At 47.4% G+C, this 26,212-nt stretch overlaps 2 protein-coding genes and 1 long non-coding RNA gene across 7 annotated transcripts; 2 read left to right on the top strand and 1 right to left on the bottom strand.

Moving 5' to 3' along the window:
* Positions 1–239: 239 nt before the first annotated feature.
* Positions 240–5,818, top strand: akr1a1b (aldo-keto reductase family 1, member A1b (aldehyde reductase)). 3 transcript variants are annotated; one of them, XM_061297681.1, is made up of 9 exons: positions 240–432; positions 1,003–1,091; positions 1,182–1,301; positions 1,382–1,533; positions 1,605–1,800; positions 1,940–2,139; positions 2,214–2,286; positions 2,605–2,691; positions 5,683–5,818. In XM_061297681.1, the coding sequence occupies exons 1-9, from the start codon at positions 402–404 to the stop codon at positions 5,788–5,790; spliced, it is 1,056 nt and encodes a 351-aa protein (XP_061153665.1). In that variant the 5' UTR covers positions 240–401; the 3' UTR covers positions 5,791–5,818. The 3 variants fall into 3 exon arrangements, with proteins under 3 accessions (XP_061153665.1, XP_061153667.1, XP_061153666.1); XM_061297683.1 differs by lacking the exon at positions 5,683–5,818 and adding an exon at positions 2,775–3,021 and having other exon boundaries at positions 241–432; XM_061297682.1 differs by lacking the exon at positions 5,683–5,818 and adding an exon at positions 2,873–3,021 and having other exon boundaries at positions 245–432.
* lg14h19orf44 (linkage group 14 C19orf44 homolog) lies at positions 3,190–22,278 on the bottom strand. 3 transcript variants are annotated; one of them, XR_009717914.1, is made up of 8 exons: positions 21,958–22,278; positions 6,500–6,672; positions 6,143–6,401; positions 5,812–6,052; positions 5,656–5,731; positions 5,408–5,542; positions 4,841–5,254; positions 3,190–3,395 (listed from the first exon to the last, which is right to left on the bottom strand). XR_009717914.1 is itself a non-coding variant. In XM_061297679.1 (8 exons), exons 1-8 carry the CDS (start codon positions 22,060–22,062, stop codon positions 3,348–3,350), a joined length of 1,455 nt encoding a protein of 484 aa, XP_061153663.1. In that variant the 5' UTR covers positions 22,063–22,278; the 3' UTR covers positions 3,190–3,347. The 3 variants fall into 3 exon arrangements, 2 of the variants coding, with proteins under 2 accessions (XP_061153663.1, XP_061153664.1); XM_061297679.1 differs by having other exon boundaries at positions 5,652–5,731; XM_061297680.1 differs by having other exon boundaries at positions 5,652–5,731; positions 6,500–6,697.
* On the top strand, positions 10,400–12,468 carry LOC133167121 (uncharacterized). The gene is made up of 2 exons (XR_009717915.1): positions 10,400–10,657; positions 10,745–12,468. It is a non-coding gene; the product is annotated as an uncharacterized LOC133167121 (long non-coding RNA).
* Positions 22,279–26,212: the final 3,934 nt, after the last annotated feature.

A 26,212-nucleotide genomic window follows, 5' to 3' on the forward strand; every position in this document is an offset into this window, starting at 1 on the left:
CTGTGATTTAGGGCTATACGACGTATAAATAAACGACTTGACACTGGACTCTTATTTTGGTGAGCCTAACCGGACGCAGGCCCGTCTGCATCCGGAAGCGGAAGCGGAGGCCAAATTCAAGGCTGCGCTTTTTATTTGCATCACTGAGAGAAAAGTCTAGACGCCCAAGAGAACTACGCTGCCAGACCGCCTCCAAAGAAAATCTAGAGCAGGTACTTTTTGCTTTTGGCGCGCCAACTCAAACTTGTCTTCATCGCTTTGCTCCTGCTCTTCACTTACGCCTTCCTGTGAAAAGAAAATCTGGTATTAAGTTTTACTTACCGGCTGGTAACATCCGTCAGAAAACGAACAATGATAAAACTAAAAGCAGCGTTTGCAAGATTGACAGCCAGGCGGCTTTCATGGAAGACGACATAAAACGGATATTTACCGGTGAGCGGATGAATTCTGAGGAAAGATAAAAATACATCATTATGAAAGGGGTTCTGCGAGCTGTGGAGAAAATAGCATGCATGACACGTTGGTAGACGATTATTTTGTCCAAATGTGCGTTGGGAGCGGCTAACTATAGATACATTTGTAATACTAAATTTGAACGTAGAATGTTTAAGCCCAACACCAGCAACATGTAGTACTTTACAAATTTAATTTATTAAAAAGCCAAACAAAGCTGCTTCGTTGTCTTCCTTTTTTTATACATTGCATTTGTTTGCGCAAGATTTGCCATCCATGTGAGTTGGAAGAAAATCTACTTCCAGTTTGTCGTTTTTGTGGTTGCGTCCTCTAGTGCTGTTGACTCTTTCAAAAAAGTGCAAGTCAGCATCACATCCTCTTCCTGGCGCGTAAGGTCCTGGCTAGAGAAGGCTGATCCAGTCATAGCCTGTCTTTAATTTATAAATCTTTTTCTCGTCTGGAATTTCCAGTAATCAATTACTGGATTTATTTGTTTGTAATTGATGATGAATCGTGTGGTCATTTTTCACACGGACATTTTGGCGCCAGGCGGGAAGATGAACGAATTTGCTGTCCTCCACACGGGCCGCAAGATGCCCCTCATTGGACTGGGCACCTGGAAGAGCTCGCCTGGACAGGTGAGTAACCGAACCCCGCGAAACCTTTGACAATGTCCGGTCTGCGCTCGTGATTCGGGGGCTCAATTGGGGTGCGTTTGTGTTTGCCAGGTGAAAGAGGTGGTCAAGTGCGCCCTGGAGGCAGGCTACCGCCACATTGACTGCGCTGCCGTCTACGGCAACGAGGCCGAGATTGGACAAGCGTTCGCCGAGAGCTTTGCGCAGCCCCATGTGAGACGCGCACGCGTGACGGCTCACATGTACGCGCACAGGTGCAAAGGCACAGAGTCGGCATTTGTCCCGTTTGTCAGGGCGTGCGGCGGGAGGACGTCTTTGTCACGTCCAAATTGTGGAACACGTGCCACCACCCCGAGGACGTGGAGCCCGCCCTTCAGCGAACGCTGCGTGACCTTCAACTTGACTACTTGGACCTCTACCTCATCCACTGGCCCATGGCCTTCCGGTGCGAATGTAAACTTGGCCGGCAAATGCGGACCGAGGCTTTGAAGCGAGGCGCTTTGTACTGGCACGCAGGCGCGGGGAGGAGGCGTTCCCCAAGGCGGGCAGTGGCTCGCTGCTGTACGACGCGGTGGACTACTGCGCCACTTGGGGCGCCATGGAGCAGCTGCTCCGCAAAGGCCTGCTGCGTCACATCGGCCTGTCCAACTTCAACAAGCGTCAGCTGGACCACGTGCTGGCTGCCGCCCACGTCAAGCCCGCCGTCGTGCAGGTCCCAAAAAAAAAAGAATATGCAGACATGTTTGGATTGGCAAGCACTTGACAATGGCTCTTTGAAGAGCGACATCTGACACAAGAACGTGGAAAGACCGAGGTGGTTTGACTTTGCGCTTGCGTGGCCATGCACGCAGGTGGAGAGCCACCCGTACCTGGCGCAGACAGAGTTGCTGGCGCACTGTCGGTCGCTGGGCGTGGTAATGACAGCCTACAGCCCGCTGGGTTCCCCCGACCGTGCCTGGAAGCGCCCCGACGAGCTCACACTCATGGACGAGCCCGTCCTGGCCACCCTGGCTGCAAAATACTGCAAGTCGCCCGCTCAGATCCTGCTCAGGTCAGCCCCGCCCGCTTGCTAAACAACACAAAAGACGAATTGGCTGACGCTAAATGCGCTTCTCCCGTACGCAGGTGGCAGACTCAACGCGGCGTCGTGGCCGTTCCCAAGAGCGTCACGCCCTCACGCATCCGAGAGAACTTGCAAGTACGTGTGCAGGCAATAGTTGAAAATCATTTTGGAAAGATGATGCATGAAAAAACAAATGTGACATAAAGGGACAAAAAATGTACACCCGACTAATGTTAGAAAAGAACTCTTATGATTGGAACAAGTAAATAGAAATCCACAAATCTGAGGAAAAAAGAGGCCAATAGAGAAAAATACACATTTGAAAGAAAAAAATACATGCAAACATTGTATTCATAAATAATATATACGTGTGCAGATATTGGATGAAAAATGTCCGAACATTGCGCATTTGAATCTTGTTGAAGATGGCAATTTCTATTTTTCGTTTTGGAGGTGTTTGACTTCACCTTGTCAGAGGAGGAGATGACCAGCTTGGCGGCGCTCAACAAAAACTGGCGTTACATCCTACCCGTCATTGAAGTAAGTCGAGCGCGCCGCTTGGACACCTTGGAGGATTCTGAAATGTCTCCTTTCCATTTCATGCTTGATGGCAATCGCCAAAGCGCACTTTGGCCATCAGGTGGCGCCGCCAACATTTGCTGCTAAAACCAAGTCAACAACCATGTTGATAAAACTTTGATGCCACGTTGGTGGTGTTCAGGTGGACGGGAAGCTGGTCCCCCGGGACGCAGGGCATCCCCATTACCCCTTCAGCGACCCCTACTGACAGCATGAGGCACGTGCTTTCATCGAGTTGCGCCTCAACCGAAACTTTTTTTTTTTTTTTAAATAAACACATTCCGTGTCTGAGTCCTTGGCTAAATGTTTGATTTTGGTAATGAATCGATTTTCCTTTTGAAAGCCGCTATCAGTCCATAAAATCTTCAATCGATCTGTAAGCCACATAAAACGTCTGGTTGTAAACCCCCTGTGCCATTTAGAAGCAATAGCTCGTTCCGGCAATTATAAATCAAGATCATTGAGAAAGCATGTTTTTAATCAAATTCAATGACGCCAAACACCATGGCTGCAAAATATTGCGCCAATAACACTAAAGGCATCATGGCAGTGTCCCGGTCGGGGAGGGAAAGAGAAGACGATCATCCGCTCGGAAATTGGACGTCCACAACAAGCAGTCACGTGTGGGCCTCGCTCACTCTGGCCGCCTTTGTTTGACCGATGAGCTGCATGAGCAAATATTAGATTAGATGTGAGAATATGAGGATGAGAGTTTATGACATAGTGTGTCCAAGAGTGAAATATGGTATGGGAGTGAAAGTTTAGAGCAGAGATAGGCAAACTACGGCTCGCAGGCCACATCCGGCCCACAGGGCCGTTTAAGCCGGACCGCCAAACCTGAATAAAATGCATTATTAAACATTTTCCCTGCAATTACTATGTTTCCCCAATAGATGGGGAAGCGCCCGCTCGCGCATTTACTCCCGGAAGCCGTGTCAGAAAGCTCGGTGCACACTCACAAGTGCGTGTACTTACTAAGTAGTACGGACCCGGCGCACTCCCCACTCTATTTCCATCAGTGCCGAATTTTGAGTGTGGGCTGTGACGTCAGCATTCTCGTAATTCGCGCGCTGAGCTTTCAGTTACAGGAGTCTCAAACTCCAGTCCTCGGGGGCCGCATTCCTACATGTTTTCCAAGTTTCCCTCGTTAAACACACCTGATTCAAATGATCAGTTCATCTTCACGTTTTGCAGGAGCCGGATAATTGAATCAGGTGTGTTTAACGACAGAAACTTGGAAAACATGTAGGAATGCGGCCCCCGAGGACTGGAGTTTGAGACCCCTGAATTACGCTAATCCCACCCACAAACCCTCCCCTGGAATCCTTCCATTAAAATGAGTGGCCAGAGCAAAAGAAAGGTGGACACTGAGTACCAAGTGTTTAACGTACCGAGTGGACAATTTGGTCCGACCAACGTGTGTGAGCAAACGTCACGTGAACATCAACAAAGACCGTCACAGATCTAGGTTAAGGACCAACACCTTGGCTCTATCCTAACAATTACCACAACAAATTTTACTCCAGACCATGATGCACTAGCAAAATAGGGAGACCAACAATTCTATTGATTTCTTTATTACTTTATTTAGATGTACGTATTCTTTCACTGATTCTTCAAGATGATTCATTTGGTCAGAATGTTTGCCGTTTGATGTGATTTTGCGTCATTAGATAAACATATTTCATAAATCTGACCTGCAGGCGCTGAAGTGATGGAAACTATTATTCATAATAACAGTGTCGTATTTAATTAGAATCACTGATAGTAGTTTTGGGGTAAAATATTTTTTTAATGGTGTTAATAAATGCATTTGTTTTCGATTTACTACCTAAGTAAAAACCTTTTATGCAATGACCTTTACATGTCATTTCTATTACTTCACACAAATACTACATCCATTTGCTCCTGGTTCGCCCCCCCGGTCAAAATTTAGAATCCAATTCGGCCGGCAAGTCAAAATATTTACCCACACCTGGTTTAGACAGTGACTGAGATTGTATAAGGTGTGTGTGAAAGAGACAATGACTGTGAAGGTGTGTCAGTAAGTAAGATTGTGTGCTGCGGGAGGCTGTGTGTGTGTGCATGTGTGCCACAGCGTGTGCCTCACCTCCATGGTTTGGTGCAACGTGGCGTAGGCGTAGGTGGGCGGGCCCAGGCTGTCGATGACGTCGTCACGTTTCCTGCGGCTGCTTCTCGCCAAGCGGCGTGTGACAGACAGCTGCCCCCGCAGCAGGTCATTCAGCGCCAAGGAGGGCGGGTGTGGCGCTGACCAGACGTCGGTGTCGGTCTGCGCCGCCGTGTCTTTAAAACGCTCGCCGGGTGATGGTGAGGAGGAAGGAAGGGACTCGCAGCCAAAAGATCCGGCGTGTGACGCGGGAGTGCCGGACGCCGACAAGACCGTCCGGGACGTACACGTCGTGTCCCTTTCTTTTGTACTGGCCTTGGATGAATAATGCTTGCACGCCGCTGCCGACCCGACAGTTTCCGATACCTCATCATCGTACGGCAGGCGCTCCGACACCTGAGTGAGAGAGGAATGTGCTTGTGTCATTGAGGTTCACTGCCAGACGCTGGCTGAGACAAGTGTGTGCCAAACGTGAGTGCTCAAATGCGAGCGAGGGATTTTGTGTGCGACTTGTAGAGAACACAGAGGGATGAACGAGTGAGCACGCACAGGCATGCTTGCGTGTGCGCACGTGACACGTCCGCTGCTGCCCCGGTGACCTGTTTCTGTCCGTTCGGTGCTTTCGAAGTCACTTTCGTAGTCGACCATTTGGACTGAGTCTCCGTCACCGCGCTCGTCCTGCACCTGTTCACAAGTGAGCACACGTGACGAGGTTGCAACACGGTGGCAGTGCCGAACCTATTTAGGGTCCTTCTTTGTCAGTACGTTTGCGAGATTGAAATGAACAAAAAACCTGCATTTGTTCTTCTGATGTGTTTCCGAAGCAGGCGGAGCCAACATCTTCCAAGGTCTTCACGTCCACATCAAGGTCCGCTGCAAGAAAACATTCCGAAAAGTCTGCTTTGCTGCACATGAACGGTGGGTGTGCATGAGCGCGTGGGCGCGCTGCTCACATTGCGAGGGCGCTCGGCTGGACTCGGCAGCGTTGTCACATCCGAGCGGGAAAAGTTCTTCCAGCGAGAGAATCTCCTCCAGGGCTGACCCGGACAAATCAGAGGAGGGTGCCGGTGGCCCGGAAAAGCGGCATCCTGAGGGGACGAGGGGGACCTCAGCTCGGGTGCTCAAGGAGGGACCGTCTCTGCAGGGGAGGTGGGCCGAAGGGGAGGCCGACCTCTGACTTTTTTGGCTGAGCATCTGGGAGGGGAAAAAAACAGCCATTTGCTGTTAATGTGGGTGGCTTGCAGAAGTTCGAGGATAAAGACCCGCTCAAGTGCGCTCTCCCACCCGCTCCAGGGCCTCCTCTTCATTGCTGTCCATGCTTTGGCTCCACGAGAACCGGGAGCTGGAACCTGCCTGAGGAGACCCGGTCACCTCGGCCCCCACCGAGGGTGTCGTACCCCGACCGCTTCGCCGCGATGGAGGGGGCCCTGAGGCCGAGCCCGGGATCGGGGTATGAGATTCCGCTTCTCGCTGCCGGCCGAGGACGCGACTCTCTTTCTGAGCCAGCTTCTTCAGGGCGGATGCCTGCGGGGACGGCTGCTGTCTGAGCAACGGGAAGGACGAAGAGGGGAACATTGAAATCGGACAAAAATCCAAGCAAAACACAAAAAGTCTGAAGAAGAAGAGTGATTTAAAACACACTTGTCCTCATGCAGGATCGGAGGTGGTGGCTTCTTCAGGAAGCGTCCTCCTCCGGCTTTGGACGGTGAGTGAGACGCGCCAGGGGCACCTCGTCCTTCCCGAGACGAGTCGAGCAGGGACACATCCCACAACACGTTGCTGCCGCTTGGGGAAGACGCTCGGCTTTTGGCGTCCTGCCGATGAGATCGCGACGCACGCCTGATTTGAGAATAAATTCACAGAGATGGGACCAAGTCACACATGTGCAAGTCTCAAGTAAGTCTTAATTCTTAACCTTCAAGTCTCAAGTACCGTTCTTTGCCATGTATAATGCGCAAAATTTAACTACCGTTTTTTTCCGTGTATAGTGCGCCCCCATGTATAATACGCTCCCTAAAAATGGCATGCTGATGCTGGAAAAAAGCCTGTACCCATGTATAATACGCACCCAATTTTTATGAATTTTTTTAGTCTTTGGTATGGTCTTAACTAGGCTGGATGTAATTTTTTTTGTTGGCGTTGATTTCTCCGACTGCCCGTAAACGCACCACCGCACGGGACAGCAAACGAGCAGGTGATCGAGCAAGCGTCTGATACGAGAGCATTGCGGTCGCATGGAGCGTGTTTGAAGTGAACAGCTCGTTTGCTGTCCCGTGCGCGCACGGAGCGCGGTGGTGCGTTTACGGGCAGTCGGAGAAATCAATGCCAACAAAAAAAATTACATCCAGCCTAGTTAAGACCATACCAAAGACTATAAAAATGGGACCCATTGCCTCCCTGCGTGTGTGACGATCATTGGGACTTAAAAAAAAATAAAAAAATTAAAAAAAAAAATTTCTTTTTTAAAAATTAAAAACATTTTTGTACCCATGTATAATGCGCACCCCAGATTTTAGGACAATAAATTAGTTACATTTTGCGCACTATACACGAAAAAAAACGGTAATTTATTGTCCTAAAATCTGGGGTGCGCATTATACATGGGTACAATTTTTTTTTTTTTTAATCCGGATATCATACGGAGGCCGCCATTACAGATGCGCTTTCTTCTCTGCTTATGGAAGTTTATCTGTGCCATCGGATTTTGAATTCGAATTTGTAGCACTGAATTTTTTTACATCCAATTTTTAACACTGAATTTTTTTTTGCATCTAAATCAGACTTTGAATTTTAAAAGCCATCGAATTTCTAGCACTGAATTTTTTTTTTCCTAAGACATTTTTTTCAATGTCTCAAAAAATTCAGTGTCAAAAAATTCAATGTCTTAAAAAATTCAGTGTAAAGAAATTCGACATCTCAAAAAATTCAATGTGAAAAAATTCAATGTTAACTGTTACTGTTACCTTTGAACTTCACGACGTTCCTGTTTCGACGTCACATGACCAATGGAGCTTAACTTGATTGGCTGAACGTTGGATGATTTGATACAGGGATCGATTACTTCTCCCTTGGTTACCCCGGATGTCCGCGCTGAATATTTTTACACTGAATTTTTGGAGACATCGAATTTTTTTACACTGAATTTTTTTAGACATTGAATTTTTTTACATTGAATTTTTTGAGATGTCGAATTTTTTTACACTGAATTTTTTAAGACATTGAATTTTTTGACACTGAATTTTTTGAGACATTGAAAAAAATGTCTTAGGAAAAAAAAATTCAGTGCTAGAAATTCGATGGCTTTTAAAATTCAAAGTCTGATTTAGATGCAAAAAAAAATTCAGTGTTAAAAATTGGATGTCAAAAAATTCAGTGCTACAAATTCGAATTCAAAATCCGATGGCACAGATAAACTTCCATATCTGCTGTTCACTTCAAACACGCTCCATACGAACACAATGCTCTCGTATCAGACGCTTGCTTGATCACCTGCTCGTTTGCGGTCACAATGTACCCTACACAAATCTGAAACATTTCTTTGCTATAGTTTGCTAGCGCATGCGTAGTGATACTGACCGGCAGAATAACATCCGGTTGTTCCCAAGGATGATCTTTTTCCTGAAATAATTTTACGTTTACGGACTTAAGTAGGAGTCAAGATTTGGGTGCGTATTATACATGGGTACAGGCTTTTTTCTAGCATAAACCTGCCGTTTTTAGGGTGCGTATTATACATGGGGGCGCATTATACATGGAAAAAAACGGTAAGTCCCAAGTCTTTTTTTTCTTGGGCAAGTCAAGTCCTTAAATAGGTCAAGTCAAGTCCAAGTCAAGTCCTTAAATAGGTCAAGTCCAAGTCAAGTCACCTTATTATTGCAATTTTACCCGCAGAATCTGATCTTAGTAGTGAAAAGACAAGATATCAGTAACTTTGTCCAAGTCAAGTCACCTTATTATTGCAATTTTACCCGCAGAATCTGATCTTAGTAACGTGAAAGACAAGATATCAGTAACTTTAAGTAACCATCATTGTCCAATGTGTCTAACCCAGGGGTGGGCAAACTTTTTGACTCGCGAGCCGAACTGGGTTCTAAATTTGGACCGGAGGGCCGAACCAGGAGCAGATGGACGTAGTGTTTGTGTGAAGTGATATAAACGACCTGTAAAGGTCATTGCATAAAAGATTTTGGCCTTTAGTAGGTAGTAAAGCATGGATATTCCAAACAAGTTTTTGGAAAACAAATGCATTTATTAACAGCATTAAAAAATTAATAATAATTCACTAAAAAACTGCTATCAGTGATTCTCATAAAATACGACACTGTTATTATGAATAACAGTCTCCATCACTTCAGTCCCTGCAGGTCAGATTAATGAAAGATCTTATGAGATCACATCAAACGGAAAACATTCTGACCAAATATATCATCTTGAAGAATCGGTGAAAGCATACATCCAAATCAAGTAATCAAAACGGCAACACGGTGAGGGGTATCTGAAAATCAGAGCAGAGTTTTAACTCACAAACACCTGGTAACAGAGGTGAGGAAACAAACGGGAAACACTTCCTTAAAGTAAGCCTTAAGAACTTTACAGGTTAAGACAGGTGGTGCATCAATCTCCTTGAGCATCCTGCATTGTTTGAAAATGAGAATGGTCGCTAGTTTCAATCCCTGCCATGTGTAAAAATCATATTCAAAATGCATTTTTTTTCAACAAACTTGAGAGCCTCCCCTTCATTTTCAGTGGGAACAGTGTTGTTGGTCTCCCTTTTTTGCTAGTGCGTCATAGTCTGGAGTAAAAATTGTTGTGGCAATTTTTAGGAGAGATCCGAGGTGTTGGTCCGTTTACCTCGATCTATGACGGGTTGATGTTTATGTGGCTGAACGTCACGTCGCGTACGTCGAGACAAATTTGCCACTCTTTTTTAAACACTCGGCACTGTGTCCACCTTGCTTTTCCTTGGGCGACTCATTTTAATAGAAGGATTCCAGGGGAAGGTTTGTGGGTGGCTTTAGCGTAAAACTGTATCTGAAAGCTCAGCGCGCGAATTACAAGAATGCTGTCTTCACAGCCCACACTCTAAATTCGGGACTGCAACAAATAGAGCGCGAGTGCGCCATGTCCGTACTACTGAGTACATACACGCACTTGTGAGTGTGCACCGAGCTTTCTGACACGGCTTCCGGTAGTAAATGCGCAGGCGAGCGGTTCCCCATCTACTGGAGAAACGCAGTAATTGCAGGCAAAATGACCCAAAAAAATGTTTAATAATACAATTTATTCAGGGTTGGCGGGCCGGATTAAACAGTCCCGTGGGCCGGATGTGGCCCGCGGGCCGTAGTTTGCCCACCACTGGTCTAACCTGTTTAAAAAATATGACAATAATTTGGATTTGTCAGGGTGGCAGTACCTCGTCGACTGGGAGGGCGTCGTGGGTGCCCCGTTCCTACATCTGCGACCCTACCCTCGTCTCGGACTACTGGTCGTCGCTCCCATCTTCCTCTTCGGGGCGGCCGTTGAAGGGGGGGGGGGGGGGGGAGGTGTCAGGGTCCGGGGTGGCGTACCTTTTTTGTCCACAGGGAGCAACTGTGAGCAAAGTGGCAGAGTGCAGAAGGCCCAGGTGCGACTCATCAGGCTCGTTAGAGGAGAGCTCTTAAGGAGCATGCTTTTGCTGTCAACTACTCGTCGCCTGGTGTCCCTTCGTTGTGATCTTCGCCACGGTTGTGCCTCTAGCTCCTCGCTCATAGTTCTTGCCTTGCTCTCCGACGCCAGGTTCTTCAGATCCTCTGGTTCGCAGTAAGATCTCCGCCACAGCCATGTTGAATTCTCTGACCAAGTCTTGTGCGTCCTGCTTGTAAATTACCTCTACCGATCACCGCCAAGATCCACCCCGTCCTGGCTGAACTCCTCATGCTCCGCCACTGCTGCCCGGCTCCGTGCTCCTGGCTCCGATCATCCCGCTCTACCTCCATCGCAGCTCCTCCAATAAACACTCCTCACTCATTCTGGAAGTCTGAGTTGTTTTTTTTGCATGTGGGTCAAATCGATCGCTAAAACGATGACAGAACACTCAGGCCTTTCAGACCCAGCAAAGCCACTCAGACGCACCCTCGCAGAACAGCAATACTAACTCCAATCCCACGAGTCCACTCTCCAAGCCCTCCTGGAGCAACAGCAGCGAACCAACGATCAGCTGGAACAAATGACCAAATTGCTTCAAAACACCCAGGTCAAAGAAACCCCCTTGCCCCCAGCTGGCGCCTCAAGCTCCTCAGTATCCGCCAAGTCTGCACTTTGGCGAGGTTTGTTCCCCTCATCCAGAGAAGTTCTCCGGAGAAGGTGGTAATTGCGGAGGTTTCCTCCTGCAGTGTTCACTAGTTTTTAATCGATCGCCACAGTCTTTTTCCCACGACGGAGCTAAGATCTCGTTTGTTTTGGGACTCCTCACGGGCAAGGCGCTGTGATGGGCAGAAGCCCGATTTTCTGACTGCAGGCATTTTGGCTGTTCTTATGATGAGTTTTTTTTAAAGGAATTTAAGCAGATCTTTTCAACCGAGACCGGTCAGACCGGTGTCTCTCGCCGGTTGTGGGGGTTAGGCAAGGGAACAGCACCGTGTCAGATTTCTCTATTGAGTTTCGGACGTTAGCAGCTGCGTCCGGGTGGGGCCCTGTAGCGTTGAAAACGTTTTTTTTTCAAGCCTTAAATGAGTCCTTAAAGGACAAACTGGCAGTCTTGGAAGAACCAGGGACTTTGGATGACCTGATTTCCCTGGCCATTAGGTTGGACAATCGAATTAGGCAGAGACGGAGGAGCTCCCGGTGGGAGCGGACGGAGGAGAGATCACAGTCTTTTTTAACCAGGCCCAGTCCGCCCAGGCGATCGCCTAGCCAGTCCTCTCCAGGACCCGAGGCCATGCAGATTGGCCGGGCCCGACTCTCCCCGGAGGAGCTGCAGCGGCGCCGCGAGTCCCGACAGTGTCTGTACTGCGGCTCCCCGGATCATTTCATTGCCTACTGTCCAGTTCGGCCAAGAGGAGCGGGTCCGATGGTCTTGAAGGGAGGACCGCCGGACCAGCCAACAAGTATTAAGTCTCCTCGCTTCTCCCTACCCGCCATGATGTCTGTGCACAACCATTACTACAAGCTATCCGTGCTTGTCGACTCGGGGTGCGAGAGAAACTTGATCGACCAAGAATTCGTCTCCCGAGCCAAAGTCGAGACGGAGCCTCTCCCTACGCCTCTCGCTGTCTCTGCCTTGGATGGGAGAGGGCTCTCTAGCATAACCCAACACACCAGACCCGTGGAGCTAGTCATCGCTGGCAACCATCGTGAAGTCATTTCCTTTTATATCTTCCCCGTAAGACAGTCAGCCCTCGTTCTTGGTTTCCCCTGGCTCCAGAGACACAACCCTCAGGTCAACTAGTAAGAATGCCATATCGAGTCCTGGTCCACGACATGCTTGTCCTCTTGTCTTCAGTCTGCCGTGCCATCTCGCCTGCCCCTAGTAGCACCCGAGGAACCTGGTCCGATCGATCTGTCACAAGTGCCCAGTGAATACCATGACCTAAGACAAGTTTTTAACAAGAGCAAGGCTTCATCTCTACCACCACATCGGCCCTATGATTGCGCCATAGAGCTTCTTCCTGGAGCTCCGCTACCGTCCAGTAGACTCTACAATATCTCACGCACCGAGAGACAAGCTATGGAGTCTTACATCAATGAGTCACTGGCCGCTGGCATTATTCGCCCGTCCTCCTCACCCCTGGGGGCAGGTTTCTTCTTTGTGGGCAAGAAGGATAAGACTCTCCGCCCTTGCATTGACTATCGTGGCCTCAACCTCATCACCATCAAAAACAGGTATCCTCTTCCCCTCCTCTCATCAGCATTTGAACCAGTCCAGGAGTCCACCATTTTCACCAAGCTCGACCTCTATAATGCATATCATCTGGTCAGGATCCGCCAGGGAGATGAGTGGAAGACCGCTTTCAAGACCTTGCTAGGCCACTTTCAGTACCTTGTCATGCTTTTTGGACTTTGCAACGCCCCCGCAGTCTTCTAGGCCTTAGACGGGACTTCCTCAGCATATTCGTCTTTGTCTACCTTGATGACATCCTCATCTATTCACGGAACCTCTCCGAACATCGCCATCATGTCCGCCTGGTGCTGCAGCGTCTTCTGGAGAATCGCTTATTTGTCAAGGCCGAGAAGTGCGAGTTCCACAAACATTTCGTCACATTCTTGGGATTCATTCTCGAGGGAGGTCAGGTTCGGCCTGACCCCGACAAAATCAAGGCCGTCCTGGACCGGCCTGTTCCTGAGAACCATAACCAGGTCCAACGCTTCCTCGGGTTTGCCAACTTTTACCGCCGATTCATCAGCAACTACATTCAGACAGCCGCGCCCCTAGCAGCCTTGACCTCTACCAAAACAACATTTAGCTGGATTCAAGAAGCCAACGCCGCATTCATCACTTTAAAGGAGAAGTTCTCACAGGCACCAATCCTGATTTATCCAGATCCCTGCAGACAATTTACCCTGGAGGTCGACGCTTCCGACACTGGAATAGGGGCTATCTTGTCGCAGCGCTCGGACTCTGATGGGAAGCTTCACCCCTGTGCCTTTTTCTCCCGACGTCTGTCACCCGCAGAGAGGAATTCTGATTTCGGTGACCGGGAACTTTTGGCCATTAAGTTGGCGCTTGAGGAGTGGCGTCACTGCCTGGAGGGCACTGAGCAACCCGTGCTGGTCTGGACCGACCACAAGAACCTGTCATATCTACAGTCCGCCAAACGCCTAAATCCTCGACAGTCTCGCTGGTCCTTGTTTTTCTCTCGTTTTAATTTGTCCATTTCTCTAGAAAAGCGCTATATAAATCCCAGTTATTATTATTATTATTATTATCGCCCAGGCTCCCAAAACACGAAGCCAGACGCCTTGTCCTGCCAATTCGCTCCTGGCGAGTCAGTGGAGGAACCAGCTCCCATCCTTCCCCCCAGTTGCACCATAGGCTCCCTCTCCTGGGATATCGAGGAGGTCGTTGCTCAGGCTCAGCTATGGGAACCCGATCCAGGCATGGGGCCACGGGGAAAGACCTACGTCCCTTCCTCAGTCCATCCATCCATTCATCCATCCATCCATCCATTTTCCGAACCGCTTAGTCCCCACGGGGGTCGCGGGAGTGCTGGAGCCTATCCCAGCTGTCATCGGGCAGTAGGCGGGGGACACCCTGAACCGGTTGCCAGCCAATCACAGGGCACACAGAGACAAAACAACCATTTGCACTCACACTCACACCTAGGGACAATTTGGAATCTTCAATCGGCCTACCAAGCATGTTTTTGGGATGTGGGAGGAAACCGGAGTGCCCGGAGAAAACCCACGCGGGCCCGGGGAAAACATGCAAACTCCACACAGGGAGGGCCGGAGGTGGAATCGAACCTGCACTGACTGAGGCGGACGAGCTACCCAGTGCGCCACCGAGCCGCCATTAACTGGTTTCATTTGGCCAAATTCTCAGCCCATCCCGGGACCAGCCGCACCATCGCGTTGATCTCCAAACGCTTCTGGTGGCCATCCGTCCACAAGGACGTCAGGGAATATGTTCTCGCCTGTCTCATCTGTGCTCGCAACAAGTCCTCCCATAGACCTGGTGTTCTTCTACACCCTCTTGCCATACCCAACTGCCCCTGGTCCCATATTGCATTAGATTTTGTGACAGGCCTGGCCGTCTCACAGGGAATGACCACCATCCTCACCATTGTCGACCATTTCTCCAAGTCATGTCATCTTGTACCGCTCAGAAAACGCCCCTCTGCGTTCCAGACAGCTCAGCTTCTTGTTAAACACGTCTTCCGCCTCCATGGTATCCCGCAGGAGATCCTGTCCGATCAAGGTCCCCACTTCATATCCCAGGTGTAGAAACAGTTCTGTTCAGTCCTAGATGCGAAGGTCTCCCTGAGATCGGGCTACCATCCCCAGACCGAGCGCTTGAACCAGGAGCTCGAGGCCGCGCTCCGATGTTTCTGCTCCGATAACCCGTCCGAGTGGAACAAGTTTCTCCCCTGGGTAGAGGATACCCACAATTCTCATGTCTCCTCTGCCACAGGACTCTCCCCGTTTGAGATTTCATTAGGTTATCAACCGCCGCTGTTCCCAGCCGGCGAGAAGGAGATCGCGGTCACGTCTGTGCGCCACCATATACGGCGCTGCAAGAATGTTTGGTCCAACGCAGTCAAGGCCGGTCCATCGAATAGAACCGCAAATATGCCGACCGATGACGCGCGTCTGCCCCTCTTTATTCCCCAGGTCAGAAGGTCTGGCTTTCCTCTCGAAATGTCCGTATCCCGGGAACTGGCCCCCCTCTTCATCGGGCCATATGAGATCCTGGCAGGGATTACCGTTTTTTTCCGTGTATAGTGCGCCCCCATGTATAGTACGCACCCCTAAAAATGGCATGCTGATGCTGGAAAAAAGCTTGTACCCATGTATAATACGCACCCAATTTTTATGAATTTTTTTAAAAAAAAATTTCTTTTTTTTTTTTTTCTTTTTAAGTCCCAATGATCGTCACACACGCAGGTAGGCAATGGGTCCCATTTTTATAGTCTTTGGTATGGTCTTAACTAGGCTGGATGTAATTTTCTTTGTTGGCGTTGATTTCTCCGACTGCCCGTAAACGCACCACCGCGCTCCGTGCGCATGGAGCGTGTTTGAAGTGAACAGCAGAGAAGAAAGGAACAAGGCAAAGTGTTGTGAAATAAAATATTACCTGTAATACGGATTTAGGTAGAGAACTGAACTCTCGCTATTTATATAGCTGACGTGTCTTGCTCATCCGTTCTGCGCATCTGTAATGGCGGCCTCCGTATGATATCCGGTTTGCGTTTGTGCGAGAGCGAGAGAGAGAGAGAGAGCGCGCGAGAGAACGCTCAACCGTAGTGCGCCGCCGACCGCCCAACTGCACCGGGCTGGTCGATTATTGTGACAGAGCCGTCGCTGAAATTTAGAAGATATTTTTAAAGTCCTGATGTACTTTCTAAAATTTAAGTGGACCTCAGTGCGCACTGCGCAGGGAGCTTAATTTGGTGCGGTCGCGCAACCGCAGCGCGCCGGGCGCTCACTGTCGCATTGCTTAAAGAGCGCCTTTGTGTTTTAGGATGAACAGCAGAGACCGCAGGAACAAGGCAAAGTGTTGTGAAATAAAATATTACCTGTAATACGCATTTTGTTATTTGCTGATTGAAACTGCTAATTAAACTGTGAATTGAAACTAATAGGAAGAAAACAACTCTCGCTCTTTATATAGCTGACGTGTCTTGCGCATCCGTTCTGTGCATTTTATTTCACAACACTTTGCCTTGTTCCTTTCTTCTCTGCTGTTCACTTCAAACACGCTCCATGCGACCGCAATGCTCTCGTATCAGACGCTTGCTCGATCACCTGCTCGTTTGCTGTCCCGTGCGCGCACGAAGCGCGGTGGTGCGTTTACGGGCAGTCGGAGAAATCAACGCCAACAAAAAAAATTACATCCAGCCTAGTTAAGACCATACCAAAGACTATAAAAATGGGACCCATTGCCTCCCTGCGTGTGTGACGATCATTGGGACTTAAAAAAATATATATATATATATTAAAAAAAAAAAAATTTTTTTTTTTTTGTACCCATGTATAATGCGCACCCCAGATTTTAGGACAATAAATTAGTTAAATTTTGCGCACTATACACGGAAAAAAACGGTAGTCCCTCGGCGGTCCGTCTCAGTCTTCCTCCGAGCCTCGGAGTCTATCCCACCTTCCACGTCTCACAGATTAAGCCGGTCGGGTCCAGTGCGCTTTTTCCCCCGCCCGAGCACGCGCCTCCTGCCCGGGATCTTGATGGCTACCCGGTCCGACGGATCGTGGACGCCCGTCCGCGGGGCCGTGGGTGGCAGTACCTCGTCGACTGGGAGGGCTACGGTCGTGGGTGCCCCGTTCCTACATCTGCGACCCTACCCTCGTCTCGGACTACTGGTCGTCGCTCCCATCTTCCTCTTCGGGGCGGCCGTTGAAGGGGGGGGGGGGGGGGGTCAGGGTCCGGGGTGGCGTACCTTTTTTGTCCACATGGAGCAACTGTGAGCAGAGTGGCAGAGTGCAGAGGGCCCAGGTGCGACTCATCAGGCTCGTTAGAGGAGAGATCTTAAGGAGCATGCTGTCAACTGCTCGTCGCCTGAATGTCCCTTCGTTGTGATCTTCACCACAGTTGTGCCTCTAGCTCCTCACTCATAGTTCTCGCCTTGCTCTCCGACGCCAAGTTATTCAGATCCTCTGGTTTGAAGTAAAATCTCCGCCACAGCCACGTTGAATTCTCTGACCAAGTCTTGTGCATCCTGCTTGTAAATTACCTCTACCGATCACCGCCAAGATCCACCCCGCCCTGGCTGAACTCCTCACGCTCCGCCACTGCTGCCCGGGTCCGTGCTCCTGGCTCTGATCATCCCGCTCTACCTCCACCGCAGCTCCTCTAATAAACACTTCTCAATCATTCTTGACGTCTGAGTTGGTTTTTCTGCATGCGGGTCAAATCAATCTCTAGAACGATGACAGGATTTGCACTGTAATTACTGATATTCAGTCAAATACACCATTAAATCATATTTACCGTTTTTTTCCGTGTATAGTGCGCCCCCATGTATAATACGCACCCTAAAAATGGCATGCTGATGCTGGAAAAAAGCCTGTACCCATGTATAATACGCACCCAATTTTTATGAATTTTTTTTTAATTTTTTTTTTTTTTTTTAAGTCCCAATGATCGTCACACACGCAGGGAGGCAATGGGTCCCATTTTTATAGTCTTTGGTATGGTCTTAACTAGGCTGGATGTAATTTTTTTTGTTGGCGTTGATTTCTCCGACTGCCCGTAAACGCACCACCGCGCTCCGTGCGCGCACGGGACAGCAAACGAGCAGGTGATCGAGCAAGCGTCTGATACGAGAGCATTGCGGTCGCATGGAGCGTGTTTGAAGTGAACAGCAGAGACGAAAGGAACAAGGCAAAGTGTTGTGAAATAAAATATTACCTGTAATAGGGATTTAGGTAGAGAACTGAACTCTCGCTCTTTATATAGCTGACGTGTCTTGCGCATCCGATCTGCGCATCTGTAATGGCGGCCTCCGTATGATATCCGGTTTGCGTGTGTGCGAGAGCGAGAGAGAGCGAGAGAAAGAGCGCGAGAGAGAACGCTCAACCGTAGCGCGCCGCCGACCGCCCAACTGCACCGCGCTGGTCGATTATTGTGACAGAGCCGTCGCTGAAATCTAGAAGATATTTTTAAAGTCCTGATGTACTTTCTAAAATTTAAGTGGACCTCAGTGCGCACTGCGCAGGGAGCTTAATTTTGTGCGGTCGTGCAACCGCAGCGCGCCGGGCGCTCACTGTCTCATTGCTTAAAGAGCGCCTTTGTGTTTTAGGATGAACAGCAGAGACCAAAGGAACAAGGCAAAGTGTTGTGAAATAAAATATTACCTGTAATACGCACTTTGTTATTTGCTGATTGAAACTGCTAATTAAACTGTGAATTGAAACTAATGGGAAGAAAACAACTCTCGCTCTTTATATAGCTGACGTGTCTTGCGCATCCGTTCTGTGCATTTTATTTCACAACACTTTGCCTTGTTCCTTTCTTCTCTGCTGTTCACTTGAAACACGCTCCATGCGACCGCAATGCTCTCGTATCAGACGCTTGCTCGATCACCTGCTCGTTTGCTGTCCCGTGCGCGTACGGGCAGTCGGAGAAATCAACACCAACAAAACAAATTACATCCAGCCTAGTTAAGACCATACCAAAGACTATAAAAATGGGACCCATTGCCTCCCTGCGTGTGTGACAATCATTGGGGCTTAAAAAAAAAAAAAAAAAATTAAAAAAAAAAAATTAAAAATTTTTTGTACCCATGTATAATGCGCACCCCAGATTTTAGGACAATAAATTAGTTAAATTTTGCGCACTATACACGGAAAAAAACGGTACTTAATTCAGTTTCATCATCATATTCATTGCAATAAAGCTATATATATATATATATATATATATACACACACCTATTTAGATAAATGAAAAGCAGTTACTTGGCAGAATGGCTCTTCAAATGATGGACAAAGTTTGAAGTTGTCGTCTGGCTGTCCGAAATGTTTTTGTTGCATATCTCGCACTGTGCAGTCAGTCTTTTGCCGTCATAAAAGTACCATTTTTTTCCGTGTATAATGCGCCCCCATGTATAATACGCACCCTAAAAATGGCATGTTGATGCTGGAAAAAAGCCTGTACCCATGTATAATACGCACCCAATTTTATTTTATTTTTTTAAGTCCCAATGATCGTCACAGACGCAGGGAGGCAATGGGTCCCATTTTTATAGTCTTTGGTATGGTCTTAACTAGGCTGGATGTATTTTTTTTTGTTGGCGTTGATTTCTCGGACTGCCCGTAAAGGCACCACCGCGATCAGTGCGGACATGTGAAAAAGGCGTGCGGACATGTGAAAAAGGGGCTCTGTATGGGAGAGACGTTGAAGAGGAATAAAAACACCCTTGGAAACCAAAACTTGCCCCTCGTCGTGACTCGGAGCCGCAACAAATGTTTCAGATTTGTGTAGGGTACATTGTGACAGCAAACGAGCAGGTGATCGAGCAAGCGTCTGATACGAGAGCATTGTGTTCGTATGGAGCGTGTTTGAAGTGAACAGCAGAGAAGAAAGGAACAAGGCAAAGTGTTGTGAAATAAAATATTACCAGTAATACGCATTTTGTTATTTGCTGATTGAAACTGCTAATTAAACTGTGAATTGAAACTAATAGGAAGAAGACAACTCTCGCTCTTTATATAGCTGACGTGTCTTGCGCATCCGTTCTGCGCATCTGTAATGGCGGCCTCCGTATGATATCCGGTTTGCGATGGAGATTAAAAAACAAACAATATTTGACAATAACACACCATCAAGGATTGCACCATCGCATCAAACCATGTGTCGTCAATTATGAATTTTACTGACTAAGTGTGTTGGGCAGGATGGCTGAATGCGATGCGCGATTGACAACAAACAAGAAGAAAGGTGATTTCAAGTTTTATTTCGAGGGAGATTTGTCATGTCTCGTCCCCAGTTTTGCTATGTGTCTAGGTTGCCATAGTTTCTGTTTGCGTCGCCCCTCCCTTCCTGTGTCACCTCAATCAATGTAACGTGTTTTGTATTTAAGTCCTGTCTGCCCCTCGCTCACCGTCGGATCATTGCATGTGTTACTGTCATGATGTCTGTTTGGTTTCTGTTCCTGTCTTTGGTAATGTCACCCTGTCTTTTTGTTCCACGTCTTTGTCGGTCAGTCCTGTTGTTGGTTTTGTTGTACCATGATTTTCTTTAAAAAAAAAAAAATTGTACTCATGTATTATGTGCACCCCAGATTTTAGGACAATAAATTAGTTAAATTTTGCGCATTATACACGGGAAAAAAACGGTAATTGTGATAGCCGAAGGTGATGACTCGCGGTACCGCTCCCGCTGACATGTCTGATATAAAGGGGCGTGATTCTCCAATAAACACGGTCGGTCGTTGGGGTGTAACGATTCATCGATACACATAGATTAACCGATATAATCCTCTACGATTTGTTGGCATCGATGCTGAACGTAAACATCTATATCGCCCGTTTTTGACCTCAGACATTAGACGCGACTTTATTTTGAAATCCAGTTCATTGTTGCTTGCTTCCTCCTTCCGGGAGCAGTGCACGGCGTGTTGTGTTGTGAGCAGAGCAGGCACGTGAAAGGAGAGCCGACAACTACGCGGCTCCTGGGCTGGTGCTATGGCTAGTGTCCAAGAAGACGAGGAAATTCGCTCCCCTTTGGGCTTCAAGTCATTCGTTTGGAAGTACTTTGTAGTTTCCTAAATAAAGAGTTTGCAGTACCTTGTTGATTTTGCGTATGAATTGTTATAAATCAGGATATTGTTCTATATCGACCGTAGAGCACTATATCGTGATGTATCGTGAATGAATCACAGCAGGCTTTAAGATATCTGCAAATATCGTATCGTGATTCTTTGTATCGATACGATATCGTATCGTGACAAAACCCGCGATTTACACCCCTATTCGATAGGTAGAGAGGGCATGACTGATTGATTGACACGGTAGTGATCCAATCATGACAACGCTATTCTCAGCCTGCGCTCCTACCGTGTTATCGATATTATTTTTTTAAATGTATTATTAATTTTATATTCAAACTGAAAACATAAACTAAATAACACAGAAGTCATTCAAGTCACCGTAAGTCAGTGCTTCTCAAATAGTGGGGCGCGCCCCCCTTGGGGGGCGCGGTGCTATTCCTGGGGGGGCGCGTGTGACCCTGGGGAACAGGCTTTTTTTTTGGCAGTACTGGAATAAAGTGTAATTGTGCGTTTACTACAGCAGGGGGCAGTGTCGCTCTCATTGTTACTTCTGTCACGTTTGCGACAGTGCAACATTTTACGACTTACAAGACAAGTTAGGATAGTCACGGTGGGGAGGGGGGGCGCGAATAGTTTTCTTCTTGCTAGGGGGGGGCGTAACAGAAAATAATTGAGAAGCACTGCCGTAAGTCAAGTCAAGTCCCGAGTCTTTAACTAGGGGTGTAACTAGGGGTGAGTCCCCATCTCTGTAAATTCAAAGCCCAATCGAAAGCGGAGGTATTCAAGGTCAAATCTTCTTCAATCACGCCTCAACGAGGAGATTGCAAAACCTCTCACACAAACATTTCAAACCATCATTTGAAAGTCTAGTACTAGTTTGAAACACATGTCTAAATAACTTGGGACTCCAACCTTTGTTTGACACGCTAGCCCGCTGATTAAATCCTGATTTGAAAGCCTAACTTTTTAAAATTGGGCTTCAAAACCTGAAATTGAAATCCTAAACTTATATTACAAGCTAATGTCAAACCTTAACGCCGACCTTTAACACTATGCCTTGTTTCTAACCGCAACCTTGCGTTGCAAATGTAACGGACTGCCCCAGTTTGAAACCTTCACCTTGCCTTAAGCCTATCTTGAGCCGAGACCTGGATGGCGATTGACGCGCGTACTGACCGCATCGGCTGCTCGGTTGTGGCTGTGCTGGGTTTTGTTGCTCTTGGCGGCCAGCAGCGCCCGAGCCCGCTTGAGAGCGTCACTTGTGCCGCCTCGCCGCCACATCTTGGTCCGCCCGCGGCTGAGCGGAGGCTAACTGCTTGATCTTGTCACTTATTGTGAAGAGCCCGCCATCGAACATAGAGGAGCACGCTAAACGCGTCGGTCGTTTATCCTTTTCATGGCCACCGTGACACACTTTAAATCGTTTTCTTAGTAAATGAAAAGAGCGAGTGTTCGCGTCCTTCGTCGCCATGGAGGTTTTCTTCTTCGTCTCCAACAAGACGCGTTGTTGTTTTTTTTGTCGGTTCTGTTTACGCTTTATCGTCACCGTCTGATCGGGAGGGCGAATTACACGATGGCTCATCTGAAAAAATACTTATAATAGTATAATAGTAATATTATAAATATAAATATTATATTATATAATTTTATTATATATTATAAATATTATAAATAGTTGAAACCATTTGGTACCTATGCTTTCAAACCCCCATCTGTATCCTTCAACTCTGGATTTAAAACCATAACACTCGATTGAAACGCTTTTTTAAAACCCTAACCATATTTTCAAACCCTCATTTTGATCACTACATTTAAACCTTTTACCTGTCTTGAAAGCAATTTGCACGGTCTTGGGAGTCAATGTGGCGCGCGTGGCTTTTGAATGAATAAATGCATGCTGTCATGACATGTTGCTGCTATTCTAATCCTGCGTAATCCCGGCCCCATCAAACCGGGGCCGGAGGAATATTGGCAAAAGAGGCCGGATTAGCAAACAGGGGTATGCGTGCAATCGAAAATAAATAAATTATACAATACAATACAGTCCATTTACATCTTTAATCATACAGTGCTTTTGCAACAGCTGTTGCCCCAACAAAGCTGTTAGAAAATTGTATATATATGTTATCATGCGTTCTCTAATCAATGCTTTACCGCAATATTACTGCAATATATGCTTGCTGTTTGGCCTTGCTGTTTTTATGATGTACCACAGAAGAGAAAGGTTACGGCTGGGTCAGGAGAGAGTTTACAGCTGGGTCAGCCAAGACGCAGCGGACAACTCATCTTAAAGAAGACATCTACCGAGACAGTTCCTTTTTAACAAAGACCATTTTGAGAATCAACATGGCTCATCGCTGTCTTGCACCCCCAGTGAACCTACAAGTGACCATCATTGTCAGGGTTTTCCTAACTACCTTGATCGTAGGATTAGGTTAGAATGTATATAACCAGTAATAAATAACCTAGCTTGTCCCATCCTACACAATGTCGTAAAACTTCCCCTGCTATGTTTTAACTAGAGGTTGTGGTGAATTCTCTTCGATGGTCAGCTGGTCTTCCAAACAAGATGGTGAAAAAGTGGCTGGCTTGGGGAAGGAAAACTTCAGTCACACATGGCTGATTGGGGAAAGATTTTATTCAACCGATGTCAGAGAGAAGTGTCTCGCGCCCTAGCCAAGATGTCGAGTTCCTTTGTCTACTCTCGTCCTAAACCTTATACTCTTGCGCTTCCCTCCACGCGGGAGCGCGCACATGGGGCTGTTGGCTGACCTTTGACCGCGCTGCCTGCCTCCCTACCTCTGCATGGTGGTATCTTAGCAGTTGTTAATGGAAGCCAGATGTGTCTGGCGCCAACGAGTCTACCTTCCTGGACCAAGCCCCAAACAATCCCACACGAACCTGACCCGAACATGACCCGGTCACACTTAGGCTTACTAGTGAGATAAACATTCCATGATACCAGAATAAAAATACACCACATCCCCCCCTGCCGGGGCACAACAAGTGCCCCGGCAACAACTCAACACGAAAAGACATCGGTACATCCAAAAACCTTCCCCCAACCATTTTATGGTTTTCGTCTACAATTTGGACCTATTTGTCTCATCCTAAATCATGCCAAGGCATGCTACTTAAGGTTACGTTAACTAGGAAAACTCAACCTAATTTAATACCAAATTCCTCCCTGACAGCAATCTGAGGCCTCTCAGGAACCACATTTGACCAAGATCGAATCCCCCAACCCCATCAACTGATTGACGCCGTCCGCACACCCCCCTTCGGTAATATATCACCAACGCCATCAATTTAGAGAGGAAAAGTTTGCTGTGGCCCGTTAGAAGCCCCAAAAAGCTGCCGGACCGCCGTCGAAAAAACCTCGCCAATCTAATGACGAGGAAAAAGAGGGAGGCCCATTCTACACCCCTGGAGGCGCCTCTCACCTGGCGAGAGTCAGGTGAAGGGAGCTCTGGCACACACCACATTTCACAAAGCGTAGCATGAGCCCCAAACACAGCAACAAGCAGAATCATGACCCTCAAATACAAATCGCTCAACATGCAATGTTGTATCGTAAACATGCCACGGGGTAAGCAAATGAGGTCACATAATAAAGTAAATAACATGGCAAAAAACAACGAGGTAACACAGTGAGGTATATAAAAACGAATCGTCAAAGCATGCAAGAACATTAAACCCGTCGTTGCGCTGCCCCCCTTCTGCAAAGCTGCAGCTCCACACAGGGAGCGCCGAGCCTTCTCCCTCGAATGAGCAGTTTTTAATGTAATTTACGTCATTGCTGTCCAGATCTTCTATCCTCAATCTCCCTCGCTGTCAATTCCTGTTAAAATGGCAAATTCCAACTTGCTCTAATCCCATCTTTGACAATGGAGTTTGCCCTTATCAACCCTTCGAATATCTATGTCCTCCTATTATCTTCGCCTCCACCTCTTAGTAGTTCTTTTGACAGAATCTCCTATTGGTAACCCTACAGCGGACTGTTTATCATATAATCCCTTACTCCGCTCTCCTGCTTCTACATTGCCATGTGGGTGCAGTTGAAATTGAGCCCTATCTCAGTCATTATCTTGTTACCTGTGGCCTTGTGCGACTCCTATGCATGAATGTGTGAAAGTCAAAAATTTAACGGATCCAACTTTCTGACTACCCAACCTCCACTATGGCGCAACAAACTTCTATCGTATTGAGTAGGCACATCGAGCGTCCTAGCTTCCTCTTGACTGAATCCACTTTAGTCTAGATGTCCCGTTCTAAAATTTATCTCACTCGATTTCTACTTCTTATGTCTGGTGAGACAAAACATCAGATCTCGCTCTTGTTTCTCACCGTTTTAGCCTATTTGTTTTATTCAAATCTGTTCAATCTCTGACCATGATGCTTCTCTCTGTAGCTCTACGCATTATTCAATTTTTTATCAAATCTCCTCAGTTCTGTCAAACCCAGTGCACAATGAAGCTCCTTTCCACTTTAACCCAAGCCCCACGAAGTTTTAGCACCGCCACAGCACGGAGTGCGATTTGGCCGTCGGACATTTCAAGTCCATATCTTTTGCCGCACCTCACCCTCTCAAGATGGTGTTCTTTTGTTGTTGCTTCAGACCCAACCCATCCATCACTCTCGAATGAGTCCATTGTTCAAATGTCCATTTTTTCTTCAACATTGTGAGTTCCTCCACTTCTCACTGTCTTTTCTCGTCCCCGAGGATGTCGTCTTTTCTCCGGAGTGTACTTGCCCCCTCCAAGCACAACAACAGTCTTTCTTTGTCCTTGCCAAAGGTCAAAGGTGCCTCAAAGCCAGGCACCGTTTTGTAGTCGTCCACGGCTGCAGGCGGAGTCTCGGGATCGAGTTTTCAGGGATCCTGGCACTGAGAGTGACAGACTGGGACATCAAACTTGTAAGACTATCTCCAAATGTAGCTGCTGCCCTCCATTCACTAGTAACGTTTGTTTACCAAAAGTCGAATTCTCCTAGTAACAGCAATGTCGTCTTTTTATTGTAAGTCCTGCAACTCATCCTATTGTCGAGCTACGTTTTGTCTATAGTTCCAGTTTAATGGGACAGTACATTGTGTCTTCAGTATCATTATTCAAAATTAACTCAGAGGTCTGCGTCCCACAACTAGCCCTGATCTATGTCTTGATCTCTCACGCGTTATTACCTGTGTCATGCTTGCTCAAAAATGCGACTTAGAATATGGTGCTGTGAATGTCCAATCTCCCCGATCAAAGTGGATCCCGCTTCTCAGCTGTCCTCTCTCATGCTCCTGTTAGCCTGCAATTGTTCAAATCAAAAATGTTATTGTCTTTTAACTGTCTTTCTGTTGAACCTCTAAATCTCTCGTGTTGCTAGCCTATCTACTCCAGGAAATGATTTAAAGGGTGTTAAAGAAAGGACCAATAGATTACTCCCA

This window comes from Syngnathus typhle, linkage group LG14 (assembly GCF_033458585.1).
Source record: "Syngnathus typhle isolate RoL2023-S1 ecotype Sweden linkage group LG14, RoL_Styp_1.0, whole genome shotgun sequence".
Classification (NCBI taxonomy): Eukaryota; Metazoa; Chordata; class Actinopteri; order Syngnathiformes; family Syngnathidae; genus Syngnathus; species Syngnathus typhle.